The sequence below is a fragment of the Diorhabda carinulata genome, chromosome 7, assembly GCF_026250575.1.
Source record: "Diorhabda carinulata isolate Delta chromosome 7, icDioCari1.1, whole genome shotgun sequence".
Taxonomy (NCBI): Eukaryota; Metazoa; Arthropoda; class Insecta; order Coleoptera; family Chrysomelidae; genus Diorhabda; species Diorhabda carinulata.
In genome coordinates, this window is record NC_079466.1 from 16,129,950 (window position 1) to 16,157,331 (window position 27,382).

The 27,382-nt window shown below is 31.8% G+C and overlaps 5 protein-coding genes across 6 annotated transcripts in view; 3 read left to right on the plus strand and 2 right to left on the minus strand.

The window, feature by feature from the left end:
• Nucleotides 1–1,938: 1,938 nt before the first annotated feature.
• LOC130896486 (F-actin-capping protein subunit alpha) lies at nt 1,939–7,300 on the minus strand. Its single transcript, XM_057804635.1, has 2 exons — nt 6,622–7,300; nt 1,939–4,364 (listed from the first exon to the last, which is right to left on the minus strand). Exons 1-2 carry the CDS (start codon nt 7,228–7,230, stop codon nt 4,107–4,109), a joined length of 867 nt encoding a protein of 288 aa, XP_057660618.1. The 5' UTR covers nt 7,231–7,300; the 3' UTR covers nt 1,939–4,106.
• Nucleotides 7,301–7,597: 297 nt separating this feature from the next.
• Nucleotides 7,598–9,607, plus strand: LOC130896490 (protein SYS1 homolog). The gene is made up of 3 exons (XM_057804641.1): nt 7,598–8,002; nt 8,115–8,182; nt 9,286–9,607. Exons 1-3 carry the CDS (start codon nt 7,832–7,834, stop codon nt 9,524–9,526), a joined length of 480 nt encoding a protein of 159 aa, XP_057660624.1. The 5' UTR covers nt 7,598–7,831; the 3' UTR covers nt 9,527–9,607.
• Nucleotides 9,608–11,585: 1,978 nt separating this feature from the next.
• On the plus strand, nt 11,586–12,652 carry LOC130896487 (CAAX prenyl protease 2). The gene has a single exon (XM_057804636.1). The coding sequence runs from the start codon at nt 11,717–11,719 to the stop codon at nt 12,563–12,565; it is 849 nt and encodes a 282-aa protein (XP_057660619.1). The 5' UTR covers nt 11,586–11,716; the 3' UTR covers nt 12,566–12,652.
• Nucleotides 12,653–13,292: 640 nt separating this feature from the next.
• On the plus strand, nt 13,293–21,459 carry LOC130896489 (DNA replication complex GINS protein PSF3). 2 transcript variants are annotated; one of them, XM_057804639.1, is made up of 3 exons: nt 13,293–14,328; nt 14,380–14,648; nt 17,528–21,459. In XM_057804639.1, the coding sequence occupies exons 1-3, from the start codon at nt 14,223–14,225 to the stop codon at nt 17,756–17,758; spliced, it is 606 nt and encodes a 201-aa protein (XP_057660622.1). In that variant the 5' UTR covers nt 13,293–14,222; the 3' UTR covers nt 17,759–21,459. The 2 variants fall into 2 exon arrangements, with proteins under 2 accessions (XP_057660622.1, XP_057660623.1); XM_057804640.1 differs by having other exon boundaries at nt 13,352–13,785.
• Nucleotides 21,453–27,382, minus strand: part of LOC130896483 (chaoptin-like) — a 74,915-nt gene continuing 68,985 nt past the window's right edge. Inside the window, exon 6 of the mRNA XM_057804634.1 lies at nt 21,453–26,838. Within this exon, the coding sequence (XP_057660617.1) occupies nt 26,528–26,838 (311 nt within the window). The 3' untranslated portion in view covers nt 21,453–26,527. The remainder of the gene's footprint in view (nt 26,839–27,382) is intronic.

The following is a 27,382-nucleotide window of genomic DNA, read 5'->3' on the forward strand; positions in this document are numbered from 1 at the left end:
TATATAGGATTAAAAAAAATTTTGAAAAACTTTTTGGATTTTCCAAAATTACTTTCATATCTTTGCTAAAAATTCTAGAATTAATAAAGCTAGAAAGCAGTGATAAGCCAATAGACTAAATGCATAGCATGATTGATACGAAAATCCCATTCGAAGTGGTAATCAATGATTGCTAATCGTGGGTCAATAAAGATCTTCCACAAGCTCGAATGAATCTTCCAGGTATACAGATGGTGCAAAGCAGGGACCAAACCCCAATGTATCCATACCACTATTCTTCATGTAGAATTGGTAGCAATAATGTCCAGAAATATTTGAATAGAAACCCCTCTTGAAAACACATTTGAATTCTTTTCGATAGCCAAGTGGCCCTGAAGTCTATTGAGAGCATGTCCAAGATAGCGTGGGAGTGCAAACAACATAGCACTAGCTAATAGAAATAAAGTAGTTCTAATGAGGCTATTAAGCCACCAGGATATACCAGGCAATGAAGAGGAAGAACGACTCTGTACTTTGGACCAGAGACGTACTGTTGTACTGTGGGATCACCAGATTAAATTACGTTTGACAACTTTTGCAATTTATTACAAATTAATAGTCGACCTGCGATTACAAGGAAGAAATAAATAGCAAGTGTATAATTGGTGCTTTAAATCGAATCAACCTATCAAATAAAAGATTTTGAAAATCTATTCGAAGACTTAACTAAAATGACAAACATATGTTTGCAACACTCAAATTTTGTATTAGTAAAATATAATCATGCAGGAAAATACTGTAAATAAAAACAAAAGTTTATGATATACAAAGTATGATATAAATGTTGACATTTTGATAAGGACATTCGCATTAAACATGATATATTATGAGATTTGTTGATGTACATTTAAAAATAAGATTTAATTGACTATAGACTGTACACACTTTATATATCATTTAAATATGACGTAAAGTATATAAATTATTAAAAAATTTTAAAAGATTTCAATGATAAAATATGTCATTTTATTGTAAAGTACTAGATTCATACCCACTCATCATCAGAATCGATTCGCTCAAAAAAAATTCAGAAAAGTACATTAATGTTAGACATTAACTGTTTTACTCGTCCAGTTTTTATCTGTACCTTACTACACAGATACGTTCGATTGGCATGGGTTAAGGAGAATGTGAGTTAGTTGGTTGATTGGAGGTTTGTATTGTTTACAGATGACTCAAGGTATGGACGGTTTTTTGATCGTCAGCATATTCATTTATGAACTCTTCCTCGTGTTCCCAGAAATCATAGAGCAGTGAAGAAAGGTTATGTATTTAGAAGTATAGTTGATGTTTTAATGGGAGTAGAGAATTGTAAGTAGTTGATGCATAACTACGCAGATTTATGTAGGAACAAGTGCCATTAAATATTCGATGTTTGGTTTTAGAAACTAAATTTTAAAAAAAATGTATGATTTAATTTGACTTTGATGATGATGATGAAGACTTTAATGACCATCTTAGTATCTCAACTGACAAGAGGAACAAACTAGATGTAAAAAAAATATATAAATATATAAATATACCGATTCATTTATAATATAAAATTCAGCATTATTTTCATGAAAAGTAGGTTAGGAACCTGTATCTTTTACTTCCGTTTTAGCGATGATATACCAATAAAAAATAAGAAGGTACTAAAATAGCATTAACAAAATATATATGTATATATATATAAAGACAATTTTCAAAAGCATTCCAAATTTAATTGTTCTAAAAATTGGCTATCCCTGCTATAAGAAAACTTAACAAGGTCAGACCAATATTTACAAAAGAACATCCCTAAGCAACAAGAAGGGGCGTAAAACAGATGAACTGCAGTTTACATTATTGACGAATCACAAAATTGCTACTTGGAAAATTGTAGGCATAAAATACATGCAAATATAATTTTTTTTTCAATTTTTCTTATATTTTTATATACCGTAAACCGAGGTTACTTGGGCACCACTGTATTTTTGTTTCTCGTTTGTTACAGGTAAAAATTGACTCAAAATGGTGCGGACATACGAACAAACCCCAACAAAAACCTTCAAAATATAGTAGAGGTCGTTAAGGCCGGCATGACCCAAAAATAAGGTCCCCCAGGCAACTCTACAGTGGAAGCTCCTCGAAAGAAATTTGAACCCAGTTGGTCACCCAAGAGTTCTGTCAAACGAGGAAGAGGCTACCATTACGGATACTCTTGGAATTGTTGCCAATTAGATATTTCCATTAACTAGATACAATGCAAGGATGCTAATAAGAAAATACGTTAAAAAACAAGGAAAAATTGTTGAATTATTAAAAAAAAACATCCCAGGGGATGATTTTCTTGATAGTTTCATGTCAAGAATGGCTGCCAATAACAAAAGACCTAAAACTTCCGTTGATAAGGATGATATTGTAACATTTTTCAACAATATTCAAGACGCACTTGCTGAAGTAGACATTTATAAAAAAGTTGTTGTTCCACGCAGTACAAAGAGGGTCGAAAGGGTTAAGAGTAATTCCCATACCACTATTAGTATTATGGTTTGTGATAATCCCAGGGGTGATTTGCTTCTCCCGATGTAAAGCCTCTAATATGTTTAAAAATTGGACTGAAGGAGGCCTTTTAGGTACTAAATATGCCAACAGTCCCAGCGGCCGGTTTGACATGAATTTGTTTGAAATGTGATATTTCAAAATCCTGCTTCCACATATCACCTCAACTAATACATCAGATTCAACAACTGTTGTCGTGGGAGAAACTAAGCAAACCATTCTTTTCCCGATAAAATCCAATTTTGCAGTGAAAATCATTTATATATGACTCCTTTTTCGGCCAACACTACCCACTTGATGTAGCCAAGTTGGGGGAAATTTTGTACATCTGGAGAAAGGAAAGTTGGTATCACAGAAACCTTTAAAAAAAACAGTTCCCAGTGTTGCTTTCCAAATTATGGAGCAGTGTCTGTGAATTTAGGATCAAACTTAATATCTGGTTCAAAGCAACTGATTTATACCCTTCTGATCCTACTTAAGTGTTTAAGATAATTCCCGATGGTCTTTCAAGAGACACCAAAGCTATTGGTAGAAACCTAGATTTCTCTCTCATTGATTTTCTCAGAGAGCACCAAGGAATAGGCTTCAAGCGTCAAAAGAGAAATTTAGGTAAAAAAATCCAATTAAGTAAAAATTTAGCCCTAGATACACCAACTCCTAAACCAAGAGATTCCCCAACTTTTGAACCAAAAGATTCACCAACTTCTTTCAGTGAAAACTCTGGTGAACTCTGGACAAACCTGTGTCGATGTCACAAGTTTCATCTATTTCAGGCTTAATTCTATCTGCTCTAAAAAAACGTGTTGCCAGTAGAAAAACGGAAGTTGTGGCATTAATTGGAAAGATTGGAAGAGTCACATAATGAATTGGATAATGTGCATAAAATGTCGACAATGGATATGTGGTTTCTGTAATCACAACAGCAAAGATCCCTACTTTACGTGTGAGTGATTTAAAGATTCGGATAGTGATCAACGTGAAGTATTTGATGATACTGATGCAAATAAAGACTTTGAACTGGATGATGTTTAGGTTTTTTTATAGTTTAGCCTTAGTTCGCTGTTTTAAAGAAAAATTCATTTACTTTATAGAGTTTTTTATCATTATAAATGAAAATTTATACTTATAAACTTGGGCACCTAATCAATAATTTCTTTTTCTCAAAAGCTACATTTTACTTTTTTTTGTTTCAGATGATGCCCTTTAGTCATGTCCAACTAATTTTTTTCACGATATTCTATGAATCACTTTTTGACTTATTTGAAAAGAAGTTTCGAAAATGTGCCTAAATAGCTCAAGTTTACGGTACCTTCTGAAATTCCCATGTGTAACTAAAATATTTTTATTGAAGAAAAATAAATTTAAAACTTATATACTTCAAATACTAATAATTTGTATAGAAATGTGTTTTTCTCTCTCGGAACTCAAGAGCATTGCACGTAATTTATGTATACATTTTGTACAAAGAATTTTATAGAACCACAATAATACACACTTGATATTCATCAGAACGGCCATTCTTTTAATTAAAACTCAGTCACTAATCATTGGGTTTTCAGTTCCTTCCCAATGCTATAAGATACAATTTTGTTCCAATCGATCTTTGTCCTGGTAACAGGCAGTAGTCTTCTTAGTGCTTTGAAAGTGGTATCTGACATGGTTTGGTAGTTTTCAGAAATTGCTGTTTGATAAAGATTTTCTGCGGCTTCTATAACTTGTATGATCTCTTTAGCAGTTTGTGCTTCAGTTGAAACAGGGACGCTTTCTTTAATTTCCTTGGTACTTACTAGTTGGACATTACCCTACACAAAAAAACAATTGTAGATATTACAAAGTAATTTTTTTGGGAAATTAAATAATAATATTACATAAAAAACCACACACTAAGTATAATTCAAAAAGTATCATTGAAACCTTGAAACTAAATTTTTTATAAAAGTATTGAACATACAACTCTCACTATCAGCTTATATATCACAAACTAAAGGATTCCAAAAAACTGCATCTACATTTTGTGAATGGATATTAATAATCTATCACTCCTTCTATAGTTTATTTTTATGTTTAAGAGAGTAATAAATAGGGTTCACACCAGCAATGAAAATTTAGTGGTCCAAAAGGACCACCTAAGTGATGATTTAGTGGTCCAAAAATATAACGTGGTAGACAAAAGTACAAAAATTAACATATGCATGCTACACACACTTTTATACATATTTTTACGGCATATATAAATTCATTTATGCAAAAACAGCATAGTAAATATAAAACATAGGTTTTTTTAAAAATATTTTGGGCGACAAATTTGTCGTCGATGTGTATGATTTTGGCGACATTTCTTGATGATTTGGCGACAATTGTCGCTATATCGCCATGCGGGCGTGAACCCTAGTAATAAAACCTACTTACTAAACCAAAACTTAATATGGTTAATTTAAATATTATATATACAATAAGAATATATATATATATATATATATATATATATATATATATATATATTCAATGACTGGCGAATGTCTGTAGTCACAATAGTAGTGATTATAGCTCTTCTTCAACTACTGTTCTAAGTTGGAATTTTTGGAACCGATGATGATATTTATAGTGAACACACTATTCACACTACCACTACATCATCACTTACAATTACACTGTCTGACGGGCGTTTCAATAACCAAGTTATCTTCTTCAGATACTGATTAAAATCTAATAACTTCACTTACCTGTTATTTAATGAATTTTCCAGCGAAAATTAATTCGAGGACAATTCCTTACAGCCCACTCTAGTTTAGTAGTCAAGTAATAAATTTTCCGCTGTAATTAATATTCAGGAAGGTTTATTGATGATAAGTCAAGTTATTAAGTTTTAGTTTACCTTCCGTCTCTGAAGAAGATAACTTGGTTATCGAAACGAGGGTTGACAGTGTAATTGTGAGTGTTGGTGTAGTGGTGGTGTGAACAGTGTGTTCGGCAACTACTGTTCTGGTATGCATTTTAAATAGACTTTCCTTTAACAAAAAACTGCGATACTCAAACGGTTTGGTATGAAACATACAATTTAAAGATTGAATATAATAAGTTATTTTGTAAGTACAAAATTAGAATAATTACTGTAACTACTTCATATTGTATAGGTACGAATATTAATTTATCTGGAATCTGCATCAACAGTAAATATAAGTGGACATTCTTGATCAATTACCATTTTCTGGAAATAAGCATTTTTTATCATTCCCTCAGTGTGGGTAACAGAGTTTGGCCATTTTTCATTGTTTGAGGGCTCCTTGCATAATTCTATTACTCATTTTGTGAAGAACTCATGAATTACAATACCATATTTCACCCATCACTTCCCGATTTTTCATATAATGATTTAGTTATAATCAATTTTCAAATTCAAACAAATACCACACAAGAAATTCAAAAATTATCCACAATATCAGAGATGGTTTAAGGAGAAAGACCACAATTAAACTGAAAGGAGTTAAGTTGTTAGCTCGTCCAAATATTTTATTCTCACATAAATACTTCTGAAAAATTATGAGAGTGAAAGAAAATTTATTTATTAGGAATCCTACAAAAACCTTTGAATGCCAAAGTTGAGCTGAGACAGATTTTGTAAAAGTTATTATTAATAGAATTATTGAAAAGACGTATATTTTAACATTAGTGTGTTATAAATTTTTACATTCTACCCTAAATATTAAAAAATTATATATATTTATTTAATAAAACAATTTCAAATAAAAAAATAACATCTTCTATTTTTAATTCAGTGCTATTAGGTAGTTAGTACTAAGTAAACTAACAGTTCTGGAGATTTTAAGTTCTTTGGATATGCATTTTTTTTAATTAAGTGCAAATGGGCATAACCAAAGTCGGACATCATTGGGTACCAGTGGCAAAGAATCTGTTAATATTGGTAAACTAATAACAAAATTGAAATAAATGATATCTTAGAAAATAAAATAATTCTAATTATTTAAATGAAAGTTTTCCATGTATTTAATGCAATGGATAGTATAATTATCTATTCTACAGTAATAAAAAATCTCTTACCTCTTCATAATAGTGAACTTGCACTTTAAGTACTCCTCGTACTTCTGCTGTGGCATCATCAGTTAAGCTAATGGACCATTGAGACCTCCATCTTCCATTCCAAAAATTTTTGGGTTGAAATTGATGATCTTCAATACAAGCTGTTAGAGTAATAACTCCACCCTGGTTTAGGCCTACAACACTACATACTCCATCCTTGTAATGGTTCCTAGTATATTGAATAAATTCTGTGTCTAAGGCTGCTCTCCAAGGCTCGGAAGTACTATCGGGTGTGTATGGTTGATAATCTAAAGCTTCTTTTCTCAAATGATCATATTTAAAACTTTGCTTACTTCTAGGGTCAAAGAATCTGTTATTCCCTAAATCGTTGTATTCAGTAATGAGCACCAAACTATCGGAGTTTTCTATTCTAACGGGGGTCAATTGATCTTTATTATATAGGGCGAAAACTCCACTAGCACCTTCTTTCAGAAGGTCGTCGTTATTTAAAAGTTTTCGCACATCATTAAATACTTCATTAAATTCACCTGGTGGTGAATGGAGAATGAAATCTGAAACTATTTTCACTTTTTCTTGATCACTAATAACATCGTCTCCGTCTGACGCCATGTTTAGGTTGGGTTTTTTATTTAACAAATTCTGGTGATGTCGATGTCACACGTTGACAGATGAGTCATTCTACTTGGAATTCTCCTAGTTTATCACTGATAGTTATCTAGCCATAAATACTTTCTATAGAATATAAAATTAAGAAATTTATAGATAACAAAGTTATTCGAAAGGTGGTATGGAGTAAAATTAGTAAATGTGTTTCTATAAAAAACTTATCTTATTTCAAAAATATCAGCATTGATTAGTAAATTAGTAAATTCGCATTAGTAAATTCAACATTTGAATATTTCGAAACTATTACAATGACTGCTGTTCCTATTGAGTACTTAACTACTAAACTAGTTAAAGTCGAAGTGAAGAATGACACTGACACTTAAAATTGACATTCTTGTTGAATTTGGTTATAATTGGACTTGATTGGAAAATATTAGATATTAACGATACGTGAAATATACACACATGAAAAGATTTCTTATAAAATATTTTGGTTACTAGTTTCATTTATGTACAAATAGCATGCTCCATTGACTTGATAACTAACTTTTTGCAATGGTTTGAAACTATCCATATAGTTTAAAACATTAATTTATTGTGAAAAATGAAGAAATTAACAGGTTCTTTCCGATATACTCAATGGGATCCTTGGCTAATAATATTCCAAATAGTATCTATGCAGTGTGTTTTATATACCACGATAGTACTTATAATAGCTATACTGGGATCATTAATTGGAGAACCGAAAACCCTGGATAGCATTTTTCAGTATCATGTAAGTAATACCATGAAATACTTTTTTTATTCTATTTAATTTGAGAACTTCATCTTGCATATTGATATATATCATTTGTTAAAAACTCTTCTCTGATAAAACTTTATTTCAGGAAATACAAGTACGTGATTCAGGAGGAATAATTGTTATTTGTAGTTTTGTTATAAATGCTGGGATTGGGTAAGTGTATATATGTGAATTACTGATTTATGTCATGTGGTTGTATGTTATGTTATTAAGGATTTATATGAATAATGAAAAAAACACATAAAATGATCACGTTATTGGGTTCACCCTAATTTTAGGAATAAAAAATCGAAAAATTAAAATGTGTGAAGTTAAGCTAGAATTCCCTTTCTTCATGCTTTCTTTGTAATATTGCATGAATTTTACAATTATTTAATTAGAGTATAAAAATTTGTTTCTTGTTAATAAAAGTAATAATAGGATCAATAATATAATTTTTATTTTTTTTAACCAAAAAAGGGAAATAGAACTGGGGCACCACCCCAAATTTACTCCTAAAAGTACTTTGAAGGTTGACGAGACACATATTTTCCCTGTGCCCTCAGACCCCATCTGAGGCTAGGCCCTCTGAACTCTGACATCCTTTTCTCTCTTCTATTGTGTCAAAATTTGAACTGGTAGCTCTGCTAAGAGTATTTTTTTTCTGATAACCCCTTAAAAAAATGTTTCCCCCACTTTAACATAACTTATTTTACCCGATAAAAGGATCTGAGTGCAGCAAAAAAATTTTTTTTGAGTTTGGGATGGAGCCACACTTCTAAATATTTACCCAAAAAAGTGTTGAAGTTTTGGTTTTTGAAACTTAGGTTTCATTTTTATTCCAAAAGCGCTAAAAAAAAATACATAATGAAAAAAAGTTATTAAACATGTTAATTTTTTGATTTTCTATCAATTTCAAAAAATGACAAAAATTTTAATTTAATCAAAATTTTTAATAATTCATAAAAAATAGGTATGTTATGATATTCAATTGATTTTTCAAATTTTACGTTTTTGTATGTAGTTTCCGAAGAAAAATACGACATTTCTCAAAAAAAATTTTCAAAGAAAAATTGGGAAAATTTTTTATTTGAAAAAAGGTTTTGATTTTGATTTCCAAATTTAGGTCTCACTTTTATTTTAATTGTGCTGAAAAAATAGACAAATTAAAAAATATTATTGAAAATATTGATTTTTAAAATTTTTATCACCCCACTTTCAAATAACCACCAAATATTCAAGCAATTCCATACACAGGTAAATTAATTTTGTTTCAGGTCTATTTTAATGTGGTACATAGTAGAAAGGACAAAACAATGCATGGATTTCAGTTGTACGTGGCATTTGATTCACTTAATCATCTGTTGGATTTACAATGAACAGTTCCCCACAACATTTTCATGGTGGGCTTTAAATGTGGCGTGTGCTACACTGATGTGTGTTTGTGGTGAAATTTTATGTCTAAGGACAGAATTGGCTGCTATTCCTTTGTCATTAGGTCCAAAGACTGATCTGTAGATCAACTAATAAAAAAGAAATCACTTGTGATATAAAACTCATTTAGATAAGTTATGATTAATAAAGTACTATTCAAGTTAACTTTTTTAATTTATTAACAGTGATGTGCATTTGGCAACGTCTCACTTATATCTGTACTACAGTCTCCATTTACTATAGAGAAGAGGGACACAGTTTAATGATGGGTTTAAACATCTATGCTAAACAGATATATTACGAAGAATACCATCAGTGGTTTGTCATCGACACTATCGACCAAAAGTTTTTGCCACCCTATAGTTTTAGTGATACATAATAAATCAGAACAATACAATCAATTTTGATTTCATATTTCAAAGAGCATACAATAATAATCCAACTACCTGATATTCCAAAGGTGTGAAGTGAAAATAGGACGCTAGTTTCTGATTTCCCTATTCACACTGCAATGGAATGGTGAATCATTCACATTTGTTACTAGAAGTTTTCAATAATTTACGAATAAATAATCTTGAAAAAATGATACTGCTGAATGAAATTATTTATTGATTGATTAAAATTTATTATTTGTTTAATGATATCCTATTATTTTGTTCAAGACCTTCCCCTCCGAAATAAGCATAATATTATAACGAAAAAATACGAGGAGTGAAGAGAGTTATATTATTAAATTTGAATATATATGGTAGCGCCATGTAGACACAATTGCTACTGAACTAGTGAACGCACAGGAACGCCATCTCTAGTCGAGTAGCCGAACTATTTTGTATTGTATGGAAACTTTGCGTTGTTTCTCGATTATTCGTCACGCCTCTCGGTCGGAAGTTGTGGAAGTTTCTGGGCTGCTACATAAGCAGCTTACGGCAGTATCGTTCCATGCGAACTCAAAACGAATAAAAGTGAAAAGTGGTGAACGAATAGTGAAGAGAATCAAGTGTACCGTGTAAGTGAGTTATTTAGTGTTGTATTATTTGGTGACCGTGTTAAGGATAGATACGTGATTCATTATTACTGTTGAAAATAGAGGGAAAAAAAGGAATGGTGATAAACTTAAAGGTATAGACTTGCGGTGTAGTCAAGGGGTTTCTAATAAAGAAAAAAATTTAAATTTAGCTATCGAAGCTTCAGCTACCTTGCATGCTGATAAGAAGACTGCGATGACAAGCGGACCCTCGACCTCAATCACAATACCGAATATCGAAATCGATGCTATGTCGCTGGTGCCCTGTTTGATACCTTCATCTGCCGAATCTACATCTAGTCTACAACAGGCCAGCTTGCCTGTTACCTCATCTTTTACAACTGTAGCTAAGCTGGATGTTCGTTTTTACGCGAATCAAGAAAAAATCTTGGATGAATATTTTAAAGTCTAAATTTTAAAAAAGCCGTTGAACCCAACCAGAGATTATAACAAATGCTCCATTGCTCTCTGCACTATATCGTTCTTTGTATCCAATCGAACTAATTCTAAACATTTATGAACTGGCCTGCACTGGTCCAGTTCCAGTGCACGTACCACGAACAAAACTTCTGTGTTCCAACCGAGTTACGTATCTTTTGTGAACCGTTTCCGGGACGGTCTTTTCAATACTTAGTTGATAACTAGTACTATTACAACCATGTATAGTTGAAGATTGCGCAGGAAATTTCATTTAAACGCTTCCAATAACCGTTCCAAGAACGGTCCAGATTTCAACAATAACCAACAGTGTGGATCTGTGAAATAATGCTAACAGATTTATGAATCAAATAAGAATATTAAGTATATTTTAATGTCTCCGAAATAGAGAAATATAAATGTGGACCGAATAGCTCTAGTAGCTGAGACTTTTCTAATTCTAAAGAAGAAATAAAAAGATTTTCACCTTACTTCTTAAGGACGAAGTACCAATCATTTACTAAATTACTGTATTATATCTTGAAATAAACCAAGAAATAATATTTAGTTTTAGTTAATCGTCTAGCTTGTTGATGCTTTTCATTTTTATGGATTCTTTATATTCAGTTTTTTATACCCTGACAGAATAGACAGTTACTGGCGCTAGTTGTTAGAACAAGTATAATTGAATGAATGCTCTCGTGTTAGAATACTCTGTGGTGTTTAAGACAAGTAGTACATAACCAAAGTTTTTAAATAATATTTATTATTTGTATATCAGATGAAATAGATAATGTATACACATCTAACTGCCGCAAACAAGACTGTTCGAGATGGAATGGAATTTTGATGAAACTTTTCAATGTTACAAGTCAATTTTTCTTTGCTTTTTACTGTCTGTTACCTACGTCTTCAGTCTTCATATATGGAAAAGTCCTCACAGTAGAGATCATCCGTCGACTATAAAAAAAAGATTCACTAGTGCTTTCGTCATGTTATTTATATCCCCATGTTTTTTATATATGGGTCTTCGAAAAGAAGTTTTAGAAAAACAAACATTTCCAGAAATTTTGGGACTAAGATCTCAGGGATTATGTCAGGCAATTTTTATGCCCCTTTTCCTAACAATGATATTATTTTTGGGTCCTATATCAATGGAATTGTACAGTGGCTTATCTAAATTGTATACTGAAGAAATGTATTGGTTTTCAAATCTAAAAAATTTAATATGGTTAAGAAATCACATAGTAGCACCTTTTACTGAAGAATTTACATATAGAAGTTGTATGCTGCCAATGTTACTACAGTGTTTTACTCCGTATTCAGCAGTGTTTACTAGCCCATTGTTTTTTGGAGTTGCCCATTTTCATCATATGTTGGAAAGAATAAACCATATGAGTTTTAATTTGTCTTTGAAAATATCCTGTTTTCAGTTTGCATATACAACATTGTTTGGAATGTATTCTGCATATATTTTCTATAGAACTAGACATTTCATATCCATATTCATTGTACATTCATTTTGTAATCATATGGGCTTTCCAGATTTCACTGAAGTTGTTACTTATAAGGGTATGAAAAAAATTACTATTGTAAGTTTATTTATTATCGGTTTATGTGCATGGTGCTTTTTATTGGAACCCTTGACGGAACCTACTTGGTATCATAATGAATGGTTATGATTAGTAAAACAGTTAGATAATTGTGTTAGTTGTTATGTTTATAATATAATGTTTATTTTATCATGACATTAAAATTGTATCAACATATGTATTCAGTTTTTGTTTTAAATTTAAGCTAAAAGTATAGAAATAGAAAAGGTTGGGAATACGCATTAGTCCGTTTATAGGCTCATGTGAGTGGGGTAAGGGATATTAGTGTCTCCCTTCTATTGAGGACAGATTCGTACTAGTAAAACCATAAAATCATGATGATAGTAACAGATTTATTATCTTTAACTTCTTTCTTCCATATTCGGTATAATGCCTGTTCTTCTTCTATATCTTTCCTCATCCTGGCTCTAGGTTGTCACTCCACTTTTTTCGTGGCCAACCTCTACTACCTATTCCCATTGGAGATTTATCCTTCGCTATTTTTACCAGTCTATCACCTGTCACTTTGCTTGCAATGCTTCTGGGTGGACTGGGTAACTCAGTGGCACTGTTGCCGAAAAAAGAGGAGTATTTGGGGGCCAGGTTAGCAGCTTACCCTCCAGAAAACAAATAACTAGCTTACACTACCAATAGAAAGCCTCTGAAAGATTTATTGGGAAAAAAATAATATTGATCATTTAATATTTTTATTTTTGATAGATCAAAACATGTTTTATATTCAATATAATAAATAAACAGTGAAATTTTAAAATTTCATTGTTCATTGAAAAAATAATTTTTTATTTTTTTTTACAGGAGAGCGTAAAATGTGGCGATTGGGGCAATTTACCTTTATACCAAGTTGCATTCCTGAGGAGTTACAGAACCTCAAAGTTGGTCCAAAAATTTTGAAAATCATTAATACTTACATTTGGAGAGATTTGAGATACTATGTATGAAAAAAATACATAGTTTTATTCACATCTTTAACAATAAATAGAAAGGGAAACCCAAGGATTTTGGGATTTACTTAAGAGAACTTTAGAGTCAAATAGGTCCCCATGATGCTCTAGTAAACCCTTTCGAACACACTATCAATTATTCACTACGTATTTTATAATTGCGTTACCGTATTTTATTTTATTCAAAAACATATTGATCGAATTTTTTCAAAGGGAGATGTTTAGCACAAAAAATTGCTGAATTTATAGTAAACAATCAACAAGTATCATCATTGATATTATGTAATACATACTTGAAAATATCAAATTTGGTACCCTGTATGAAACTGGTAAGTGCTTCAAGTAATGGTAAGTAGAATGCAATCAAACTATTCTGGGATATTAATTAAGGGTAGTCCAGCTTTGAAATTTCAGTTTTTATCTGTCAGTTGATTTGAAAAATTTGATTTTCATATTTTGGATAATTTTTGATTCCAACCGACTAGGGTATCGTTTGTGAACCGTTGCCGGGACGATCTTTTCGATATTGGTTGATAGCAAGAACTGTTACCAGAGCCGCCCATTTCCTGTTATGCTATTGCAACAAGAACGGTGTAGACTAGGAGAAAGAAATTTATAATACTTAAAATACACTTTTGGTAGCTGCAGCAAAGTAGCACTTAGAAAACAATAAAAAAGAAGAAGTGTTACAATAACCTTTATTATTGTTAAACTTTCAAATTTCAAATCCACATACATGTTAGGAATAGTTTTACGTTATAATTATTCAATATATTGAAACCAAAATGCCTTTACCCGCCTCTTATTTCCCTAACTATTATTCAATTGATGATATTTTAGCTACTCAGGAAAGAACACCTTGTAAAATTATCCTAAATGTTCCTAAAATGGGTAATTACTTATAACAAATAATGATTATATATAACCGAATCTACTTTACAGGCCACTTAAATCCTTCAGTATCGGAAAAAGATCTACTACCTGGTACATTCCAAGAATTACCTTTATGGTTAGTTGACGAGATTTCATTGAGTCGTCAACCAATTGTTGCTCCAGATTTGCCAAAAATATACAGGGAATCTTATCGGGAGATATTAAAAGCTGATGCCACGGCAGTCGATCTTCATAAATTCAGCCTCTATTTCTATGAAGTGGGCGCTTACATTAAACATTTTGATAGAAAAAATGAGGTCCATGATACTCTAATACATGTAAGTATTTTTATTTTATATTTAATACAATCCACAGTAAGTAATCATTTTCTAATATTATTTAGTTGTTATCTATAAAGGAAAAAGTATATTTGTAATTTATCTAGAAAAATTATATGTCTTAATTTTGAGCAATAGTTTTACTTCTTTATAAATATTCATTAAATAATTCAAGCACCAACCTCAACTCATCACTTTTGTTTATTGAACATAGTATAAAACAAAGTATGATACATTTGAAGATTTTGGTTTTCTCTTATTTTTTTTTTGAAATCTTAAACACCAAACACCTATTTCTAATATATTTCGAAGCTTTCAAATACTTATGTATTCATCATAAGGAACTGAAATTATAGTACAATTCAAAAATATCTATAAAACTGTATCAATAATAAAAATTACTTACATTGTTTAGTTAAGAATTACTGGTTTTAAATTTGGTAGTTTTTTTATAAAGACTCAAGAAGGTCGAAAGGTCAAATATTTTTATCAGTTATTATAAATTTGGGTTCAAAACCTCCTATGGCATTGTCTAATTGCCACTGTTACTTGTCCCTGCAGTTCTTATCATTCAAATTTCGTTTAATCATTGATTTCCTTTTTCCATGCATCTGTGAAATCTTGGTCTTCCTCTCTTTCTCTTCTCCTATGGGATCCACTTTATTATATTTTTTGGCAATTTATCTTCTCTATAATGTCTTTCTGGTTAATTAGTAACCTTGACGTTCTATTTACTCTTTTTAAGGTGTCCATTTCCTTGGCTTCTATTTTTTTTAGTAGTTCGATTATTTTCCACCGTTACAATCCATATACCAACGTACTCCTAATCATTGCATTGTAGATTCTCAGTTTTATTGGCTTTCCTATTCCAGTATTTCAAGTATTCCATTTAGTGATTTAGTTATTGATCATGCTCTGTTTATGCCACATTTTATTTCTCTATCATCTGTCCCCTTTTTGTCAAAAATGACTCCAATATAGATAGTTTTCACATTTTGCTTGTTTTATTGTTGTATGTCAATCATATTTTCCCCTATTTCCCCTTCTGTCTTTTCTATGTTCATCTGCAGTCCCAATTGTCTGTATTCTTCCTTTAGTTTGCGTGCCATGTTTCCTAAGTCATCTCTTTCATTTGCACATATTACCTGATCATCTGCGAACTGAAATGTATAACAAGGTGTCATAATCTTTTGTTGACTGTGAAGGATTCTGATATGTTATTTCCGGTTTTTACTGTATACTTTATATCTTTAATTTAGTTCTGGAAAAAATTAAATTATATAAGAAAAGTAACACCTTGTGATAAGGGCTCGAATAATCTAACTCTTTCTACTAAATAATGTCGAAATCTATAAAAAGATAGCCTCATAACTCTTTGCTATTCAACTGTAATTCTATCAAAAATTTTCAGGAGGAGGTTTTCCCATTTAAAGCCAAAAAAGTTATTCGAAAATATATTTTTCTATCTGGGAGGCCATTTGATTACACCAGAGGCAGAAATAATTCTATTGTAAGAAAGTATTTTCCAAAGTAACCTCATCTTTATTGTGACTAGGACAACTGCTGTGCTGAAACTGTAAATCGGTTTTTAAAACTCTATCCTTCCCATATTTTCCTCAGGAAATATTTTCTGGATTGCTTGTAGTTTAAAGCAACAGTAACGATTTTTCGATTTTTTTAAAAAATTTTTTAAAAATTCAATATTTTAGCAAATGATGCTCCTACTTAATTGAACTAAATGATTTACTTAAAGAAAATGGGAGCTGAATATAAATATCTTTATAGACTTCCTCTATACTCTGTTAAATTGAAAGTGAATTCTAATTGAGATAGTTGAAGTTTTACATTGATATTTCTATCTCTGCAAAATTCTTTTATTAAAATATATAACGTTCAATTTATGTTACTAGGTGTCCACTTTTCAATGGCCATTAACTAAAAGTTGTTGAGGATCCATTGGGTTATGTTAATTGAAATTGAAAAAGTGCCAAATTTGCTATAGTCCAGTCATCTTAGACCAAATTAGGTGAAGATATCGGAAAATCGACATACCCAGTATATTACCACATAAGAACTTGTATATTGGCATCATAAAATTATTCTTTAGATTACATATAATTGGATGGTGGCAAGTTTTAAAGTCAGTCACGAGCGTAAGAGGATATACAGAAGTAGCTCATATATAATACGATTAGAACTATATGGACGTGGCAATAACGATGGACAGAAGAGAAATTAGCTGAATACGCGACGACTAGTAAAAGACCTTAGACCGAAAGGAAGTTTGGAGAGGTGAACTTCTACATTACACAGCTTTTGACGGGGCACAGCTACTTCCGACGGTATCTTCACGTTCTTCTTGTGGGCTTAAGAGAGGGGAAAAGTTAGACTGTCGGCAGCATAAATCCTGATAATATCGTCCCGTTGATTGCTACCTATACAGAGAGAATTCTTATGCAAAAGAATGTGGACGGCTGTTTGGTATGATGATATTATAGAAAACAAAGAAACATACAAGGACAGACCCACCAACCAGAAGTAAAATCACAATAGTTCCTGGTTGGAAGGAGATGACAGAAGATGGCGGTTTAATGAGTAGGCTACGGGAGTTCCACATATCCATCAGCTCTCCTGGTAGAATCCGTTACTTGGATCCCGCATCTTCTTAAAAGAAAATATAGAAAACGAGATATTTGCAAAAAAAGTCAAAAAAATCGATTTTTGTGACCTTTGACCCCGGATTTTAAAACTTGCCACCAATTTTGAGATTAATTTTAGGATGCCCAAGTTTTCACATGGTAATATACTGGGTATGTCGATTTTACGAGATAAACCCACTATAATGACTGGACTACTAGAAAAATAAATTTTGATTTCAGACATTTAGAACTCGCTTTAGACAGCTTATGGACTTAGCAGATAATACAATATCAGATCCTTCGGTTCAACAAAAATTGGATATGCTAGAAAGGAAAATATTCAATGAGGCTTACAAGGCAAGAGTAAAAATGAACAATTGGTTGGTAGATTCAAGCGCCGCTTTAGAAGCAGCTAATATGGTTGTCAATCACAAGAAGAGGAAGAGAATAAATGTTGAGGATTTATTATGAATTTATGTGAAATTTTCCCACCATCTATATTTTTTTTTCAATTATTTTTTACAATACTTTTATCGATTATCATCACTTGAATATTGTTTTAAATTATTTCTTTATTAGTAATAAAAATATATATATTCAGTTTTGTAACCTAATGGGATTAGAGTATGAGGGTTGTACAATAGTGAGATTAGGTTTATTCCTTTTCTATTTTTTTTCATCACTATAACTTTTCGAATAAATCCTTTATAATATTAGTGGAAAGTTGTATTTTATATTGATATTTGTTTTAGTTTAATTGATCCAAAAGTTATTTCTCAAGTTATTGGATTATGTGGTGCAACTTCTTTTTTCTATAAACACAAAATCTCCAAAACCAAAGTCAATTCAAAAAAAGTTATTTGAGAAAAATCAAAATACGAAGATGGAGATGAAAACATAGAAACGGAGAGGCAGATATTTCATATAGCATGGAATGCAACCAAAATATTCCAAAGAGTAGGAAGAAAATAAAAAAAAGTTGGTTTATAATGTATACTGGGTGTCCCTAAATTCGACTGCCAAAGCTCTAGGGTAAATTCCTTGGGTCTTATGTCCGCAAACGCATCCTTTCCAAGATACTGGATGGAAAATGTAACACTTTTTAAAATTGAATTGAACGATCCCAAGAATTACCGAATTGGAAAATCTTTTACCTAGGATACGAAATGATTTTTATAATTATACTGATTAATCTAAAATGAGTGTATAACTTAAGATACGCCAAAGACATGTTTAATAATCCAAATTCTAAAATTAATTTATTTTTAATAAGAAAAAAAATGTATCAGAGCAAATATAATCTTAACAGTCATTTAATATAACATTAGATAATTTAGCTTGCAATATTTAAGTTAAATGAACATGTATCGTAGGTCAATAGACAAGTTGGGATTTTAGCTAATATCCCAGGAAAATAGGCACTTTCTTGACTTTCCGTATTTTCCTCTTTCTCTCTCTCTCTCTTCAATTGTCTCCAGATTCATCAGTCGTGCTGTCGCTTCTGTCGAACATACAGTGTCTTGTCCAGTTTTGTGTATTATTAGTCAGTTTGTCAGTACAAATGACACGCTACAACTAACACAGCACGCGTGGGAGCCCACTGCTTGGTCTCTAATTAAAGTACCAAAATACAGTTCTTGGCCAAATTATTAGAAGCACTGCAACATTTCATGTAAAATATTAATTACCGATTGATATTGTACCATTTTATTGTTTTAAATTGCATTGTTTTTTTATATTATCTAATAAATCACCAATTAATTTAATATACGTAAAACAACATTAATTTAGAAAATCAATGTAATTAAAAGTAAATATTTAGTTGAGCCACCTTTAGCCGCTATCAAAGCTCTAATTCTGCGCTGCATGCTATCAATGCAAGACTCTACTGTCTTCTGTATTTAAGGATGATGATTCCACACATGAATAATCTTCTCTAAAAGCTGGGTTTTGTTGGTAATCACATCTTTAGCTACTTCTCTTTTTATTAGCTCCCACACATTTTGAATAGGATTCATATAGGGACTATTACCAGGCCAATCCAACAGAGGGATATTTTCTTCCGCCAAAAAAGCTTTGACAGACCGAGCAGTGTGGCAGGGAGTTCCATCTTAAATGAAAGTGAATGGTTCTCCATTTGGAAACCATTCTCTGAGCTGCGGAATCAAGTGATTCTGTAATACTTCTTTGAACTGATCTTGCCTCATTATTCCTATTACGACGTACAGACGTACAGTGTCTTTGCCGCTCATGACTGACCAAATCATCACTATGGTGGGATGTTTAACCGTTGGAACGACACAGTCAGGATGAAACTTTTCTCCACAACGACGACGCACATACAGAGCTTTATTCTGCAAAATTTCGAATATGCTTTCGTCACTGAAGCAGACCTGTCAAAAATAGAAATAAATATAAAGTTTTCATTAAATTACAATATCTTACCGATCTCCAGGAGTCCACATCTTTGTCTTTCCATCGTTTAATCCACTTCAGGTGTTTTGCTTTTATTGCAGTTGTTAACTTGGGCTTCCTGGTGGGGCGACAGACCTTAAAATCTAGCTCTTTCAATTTTCTTCGAACAGTGCGTTCAGAAGCATTTACGCTAGCATACTGCAGTTGTGATTTTATCATCTTTGTGGTAGCAAATCTGTTTTATAGATAAATTTTCTTCAAACATCTCTCTGACCGTGGAGTGAAAACTGGTTTTCTACCGTATCTTTTCTTTCTTTTTGGACTTAATTCCTCTCCTGACACAATTTTCTTTTTTATGCGTGAAATTTCCTGGTTTGTAAATGTTTTCGCATTCACAACGGCCTTCACTTCAGCTTTTTTACGTGGTGAAAGATCGCCTTTTCTACCCGTAATGAAAAAAGTCCAATTATTTTTTTTAAACACTACAAATAAAATAAACAAATAACTGGGTAGTATTAAACTGTTAAACAAACAATCGCAGTCCATAAAGCCACAGAAACACACCCGTACCTGACGAGATTCCGATCGCGACTAATGAAGGTTTGTACTTGTTTACGTTCAGTGTTGCCACAATTTAAAAGCTGAATGTAAAAATTGAACTAAAAAATGTTCTAGATTGTACCAATTTCAAACAAATTTAATAAAATTATGGAAAGATGTATAAATATAAGTTTAAATTAAATTTTTTTTTCAAAAAACGTTATAGACTGTGTCAATTATTATTTTAAGGATGAAAAATTTATATAAAGTTTACCGATAAAATTAGCAATGTAGTACATAAATCTCACGATCTAAATATAAATCAACTAGGCTCTGCTTTCTAATTATTGTTACAATCTAGTACAATTTCTAGTTTATTTTATTAAACGAAAATATAAAATAACTTTATATTTGCGAGCGCAGGGAAAATGTATTAGAAAAAAGGAAAAATGTACTAGCGTATAAAATACACTAAAATGTACTAAAATTGTACAATTGTACTAGCTCTGGCAACACTGTTTACGTTCATTTATCACATTGTGAACACAGTGTTGCCATATGTTCAAGACAAATACGAATAGGTAGTCTACAACAAATCTTCGAAATAAAAATTAATAATATTGTAATTTAGATATACAATTACTGCATAAAAACTCTTAAGAAACATAAAATTATTTAAAAAATACAGTGCATCTAATAATTTGGTCAGGGACTGTATTTGAAATAGGCTTTTTTCACATTTTCGAAAAATGGCCTGGCTTGCGATTTCATAATAAATTCTTCACAAATATAGCAAAATTTGTCGGGAGAAGTTTTGCAACTGTGGCGCGTTTGACTCGACATTTTCGTCTTTATAATCACTTTTTGCACTATGAACAGAAAACCATTTAGTTTGGAACTCAACAGAATAATAATTTTCAATTTTATTTTCATGTTTATTATTCTGAATTATACAGTTCAGGTATTTTTTCGACTATAAAATTACCTGCTAATGTAAACAGGGATAATTAAACTATTGAAAAGTGGTACGTGTTAGTACTTAATAAATATTTTTTCTATTATTGGAGGGGTATTTCCTTTTTAAAGATAAGCTATGTAAGCGAAAATCTTGTCGGTCAGTGTTATTATACCAGCAAACATCAAATGCGATTTTTTTTATATTTTATTTTTGGGATATTGTATGTGGGATTTAAAGTAAAAAATATTTTTGAATTGAATATGTAGTTTTATTTAAAGATAACATTACTACGATATGTATATATTTACAGATAATTACAATAAAAAAATATATGTCTTTATTTACATGAAGAGTACCATGTACGTAAATTTTTCCAAATTTATATATAGCACGAAATAATTATTAATTGGCTACATAACGAATTGTATAGGTAACCGAAAATAAAAATAAAATTATTTGATGAAGAAATTATATACCACTCCTGCTAGTCCAGTTATCTTAGGTTTTATCTGCGGAAAAATTCCTAGTGAGCTGAATTTGTATATTCACCTTTATACGATCCTGTAATGGAATATCGTGACGGCAAAAATATTTGCAGAGCTTTTAATTATCTTATTATTATCTATAGTGAACTAAACTTCGTCATCCTCATCATCATTATCATCATCATCGTCATCATTATTATAAGCCTTCTGTAATTGAATTCATCTGTATCGGTTCTAAATGGTATTCATCCAATTTGATGGCATTTTCTTAATATCGTCGGTCAATCCCGTTGATGGACGGCAATTACTATACTGTGCATCGTGAAGAGGTCTCCACTCTAAAATTTTTCTGCCCCAGCTACGTGGCTAGCCCAGTTCCATTTCAAATTTTCAATTGCATCAGTAATACCTGACATTTGCTGTAGTTGGTTATTTTTATCTTTAGAATGGCCCATCGTCGATCTTTCCATATTGGTAATACTCTACCTTAAGTGTAAAGATTTTCGAAAATTAAATATTCTTAGTTCTCCTAAATTGTGTTGGAATTGATCTAGGCGATTGTTGAGATAGTGTATTATCACAGCCTAAATTTTTGAATCGAACTAGCGTGTCTTCTACTATTTCTATATAGTTATCAGCTTTATGCTTTCTGAGGAAATTTTGTACAACGAAAGATTTCCACGCGAGCCTTTTCACAATATTCATAGTCTCTAAGGTACGTGCTTTCAGTGCTTTCAGTTTTTTAGGAAATTTTTGGAAATAAATAGAAAACATTGACCATTCTTGTCGAGAGTCTTAACTTAACTATTTAAATTTTGACATAAATATTTATAATTGGATATGACTTAATGTTTTTCAAAATATTATTTATTAAAAGCAATAATAATTTTGCATTAGTTTGAACCAATTGTTCAAAATGTAGAAAAAGTTGACGTCGCAATTTATTCTTGATCTGCGGAAATAAAAACATCATTGGGTATCAAACAAAGAATGGGCGACGTAGGACCTATCGATTCAATGTTTTAACTGTTCAAAAATGTTTCTATTTGAACTGATGTATGAGAGCTCGTATATAATTACTGATCCGTATGTTGGCTACTAGTTTGAATGGTTTGTAATCACTGTGAATACATAATTCAATATCTACTGTAAGCAATAACGATTTTTCAATGGATTATTGGGTATACAAAATTATATCAGACGAACATATATACCTTTTAATTTATTTGTTTTTGCACTACAGAAGCGGTACTCAATGTTTGTCTAAAACCTTCTATAGTTCTTCCAATATCAATTGCAGAAGACAGTTATGCGAGGAACACTCAATATTTCATCAATACGAACGGCAATTAAACCAAATTAAAAAATGTAAAATAATGTTTACTCCTCATATAGAATTCGGTAAACATCTAACAAACCGTCAGTCCACGTGGAATCATCATTTCCACTGTTTACCAATGATAACATCGAATCGAGAATATAAATGCATTTCTATTGACCGAAGCTGTCGGAAGGCGTATGTACACAATTTCTTCGAAATATTCCAGCCAAAAGGTCTGCGATAAGCAATGGCGTTGTGAGATTAATTTAATTCATCGTAGCAGATTATCCAGAATACAATTATTCCAGTTTGGAAAAATTGCGTCAAGTTTTGTCAGCAGGTGGTTTTGAACATAAAAAACTGAATAAACGGAGGATAAGAACCGAATCGTCAAGGATAGTTCGATGGCGACAAGATTATTATCGTCAGATAAAAGACTACCGAAGTTCTAATAGACAATAGTAAAAATTACTGTTTGGATGGGCAATGCTCTAAAGGGAAAAGAATTATAATAGTACAAGTTGGAAGCAAAGACGATTTCCTGCCAAATGCTTTATTAATATCTGCTGAAAAAATTAAAAAGTGTGCTGCTAATTATCATGAAAATATGTCAGCAGAATTATTTGAAAAGAAGTTTAACGAATAGTTTTTATCTAACATTCTACCACAGTCAGTAATCGTTATAGACAACGCATCCTACCACTCGCTACAATTCCTTAACACGTTCACGACGGCTATTCCTAAATTTGGCGATGCTATAAACCAACTGCTTTTTTCTCGTGTAAAATAACTTTAGTCAAAAATATTTTTGGTTTTTTTAGTGTTTAGTGTTACTTAATCTTTTTTTTGTTATTATGTTACAAATATGCAGAACCGAGCCTAGGGTATCCGCCGCCCGGGTGCAAGAACAAAATATGCCGCCCTATTAGTGTACCTAGTCGAAATTTCATTCAAAGAAAGGCGCTTTGCGACTAAATATTTTTTGCATGATAAGGTTCTGTTTTCTTAGAGACATTTTGCCTTTTGCCGCCCCGTGAGTTAGTGCCCCGGGTGACATGCACCCCTTGCTACCCGGCACGGCTCGGCCCTGCAAATATGTGTTGTTAGTTTAAGGTAAAATATTATTGAAATAAACCACATATCACACTTATGTGACTTAATATTTTGAAGAAAATGCTCACATTTTAGGATTTTATGCTCAAAATTAAATAAAAATGTTTTTTGAATGTACGAGCATATATTATAAAAAATTTTTTGAAAAAAGTACTCAAATAAAACACTAGAAACATAAGAGAACGAATGGAACATTGATTTTTTCAATAAATCCTATTCTACATTTTTGTGCCATATGCATGGAGATAGACATATTCTATAGGACTACCTTTATTGTCCTTTATTGATTCTCATTCGACGATCTGCACGCACAATTTGGTTGATTTTGGTCACCGTTTCCGGAGTTGAAACAGTCACAGGGCGACCTAGGTGCAGGTCATGTTCAGTACTCTCTCGGTCCTCAATAAAGCGCTTACACCATTAAAAACATGCGCACGAGATAAAGAATTGTCCCCATAAGCCTCTCGGAGCAATTTATAGCACTCAGTCGGAGCTTTTTTCGATTTACCGAGAAATTTGAGATTGATACTTTGCTCATGTTTTTCGTCACACATGGTTTTCGGCACGAGAAAAAAACACGTTCGTTTCTAAACGCCACTGCACAAATACTATAATAGTGACGGAAACGTGTTTTGGGACGTTCATAGACAAGATATATAGATACCCAACGCACATGTGTACTTGAAATCATAAGAACATCTTATTTATCGTGCCATTTTAAAACTCTTATCTGTCCCTTTCTTTTCCAGATAAGATTACCCTTCTTTAGTTTTGTAGATACAACTATTGGAGGATTTCCAATATCAACAATAGCCTCCACCTTTAGTTTAAAGGTTATGTTTACATCGTCCGTCCGATTCCGAAACCGTGTCACCCAAGTGTGCGCCAGGCGTGGCTAGAAATCGTAGTCAGATCGCGTCCCTCGCCTGTGGACTGTCAGGAAATGATTTGCATTCAAACGCAATAAAGTGTATGGCACACATATGTGACTATAATTTCCGAGAAAAACTATGCGCCTGAAAAAAATATTCCTATTCTTGTCAGCGATCGTAAAAAAGGACCAATAAACAAAGAATTGCTTACTGTTATTAAAGATATGAAGTTAGAGGCCATTTATTATATTGACAAGCTGTGGAAAGAACAGGGCCATACTCTTCTTAGACTACCTCCTTACTATTCCATATCCAAAGGTGAGTACGTGGTATCGCCCTCTTTACAACCCTTCATAATTCAATCAAATTATGACTTTAGTTCAGGGGATTCTGACTACCATTATTATTTATAAAGATACATTGGAATTGAAATGTTTTTTCTTTTATTTTATTGACAAAGAATTCATTTTCCTTTATGGTTTCTGCTTTAAAGTTTCATTTTCTAGAAAAAAAAACGAAAGGGATACAAAAAGGGCTCAGTTCACTTCTGGTACCCTGTTTAAACCAAACGCCCTCACAGATAGGTACATTTTACTCGTCTATTTACGTTTTATAATTCAATATTCAGTTGTAGCAAGTTAACTAGGTATAATAATGATTTTTTCCAAGTTTCATATAGGACTACAATTAAGTGAATCTGTCTTTTTAACGAATACAGAACAAAATTGTCGGCAAGGGTTTTTATATAAGTTTTCATAATCTGCAATTGATATTGGAAAAACTTTACCTAATAGTGGTGTTGATATCTTTTGGTACAATACGATATTTATAACAACCTTCGACATCCCGACAAAAAATACGATACTTGAATCGGTGTTGGTAACGTAAGCAAGCGATTGGCACGTTGCAAAAAGAAATGAGGGCGGGGTAAGAATATTCCACTTTTAACAATTTATATCAGCGCTATTATGAGTACTAGAGACGTGCGGTAAATTGCAAAATACGGGCGTGTCCAATTATTTAAAAATATACACCCAGCTTCGTTTTCAGAACCATTAACCAAATTTTCACCTATTTCCTGGACTATTACTTGATGATTTTGAAATTATAGTAGATTATAGCGCGCAAATTCATATTTAGATTGCACTTAAGGATGGTGGTAGTTAAAAATACAGTCTTGCCAGCTTTCTAGTTTTTCGACAATTCAAAGTATACAGAATCGCTATGGTTTAAGTCAAGCGGACTCCAATAGGTACATAGATTTTACTCTCGACAAGAGAAACTGAAAAATTTGCACCGAAATTTCATTTACGTTATGTTATTTCAAAGAATTGTATTGGAAAAATGTTTGCGATGATTGCAGCTACGAAATTTTTTTATGATTTAAATAATTAATTTAAAATTATTCCGCAAGTATAAATTCTAATAGCGCCCTGTGAAAATTCCATAGAAGTACATTCAATTCTTGTAAACCGTATTAAAATAATTAATAACAAATTATTCTCGGATTAATTACATTACATGGCACTCTCAAAATTACCTTAAATATCTGGTTATTATTAAAAAAATAATATATATCACAGATGCGTTATTTGAATATGTTCCGTTGCTTAGAGCGCTTGCGTGACAGCTCGTATCTTCCGGTTCCAAATCTATTATCGGAATTCGATTACCACTACTAGTGTCTATACACGTAGATTCTTTTATAATTTCGTTCATGTTGATTACTTCCTCTACTGGGGAATTATGGAATTGCAAACTTTCTCTCATCCATCTTCTTAACCAATGACTAAGCCAAGAAAGGTGACAACCGCAACGAAAAGGGTTGTTTGATAATAGCAATCCTCCTGTAATGAAATAAGAGCTTGTAATACGAACAATGAACTAATCAAACATTTATTAAGTATTTACATTTCTATTACAAATTAGCGACAAAAGTAAAATTTTATAAAGCAAGTTGAATAACTTAATTCACAACTTTGGAAAAACTATTTATTAATATAAAATATGAATAAATAAAGTGGTTTCAAATAGTTTGACTACTGGTCGTCACGTCACATTAAGAAAATAAGTAATTTGGTAAGTAAATGGAACTTCAAGTGTCTAAGGCACATGTGGAACCGCTTATGAAGACATTGAAAACGATCAGTCTACAATAAATCTTACAATACAAAACGAATACAATAGTAAGTAGGTAGATTCATGATTCTTCATGGTCACAGTAATATTAGACAGAAATTAGGTAAATGGAGCATAAAATAAGAGACATATTGTATAACTTAATTTATGGTTAACAGATCTTAAATGGTTCCAATCAGGAGTGGTGAGATAATTAGCATGATATAATATTTGAATATTATTTTGAAAATACTGGGTTTCAGTTATTCAAGT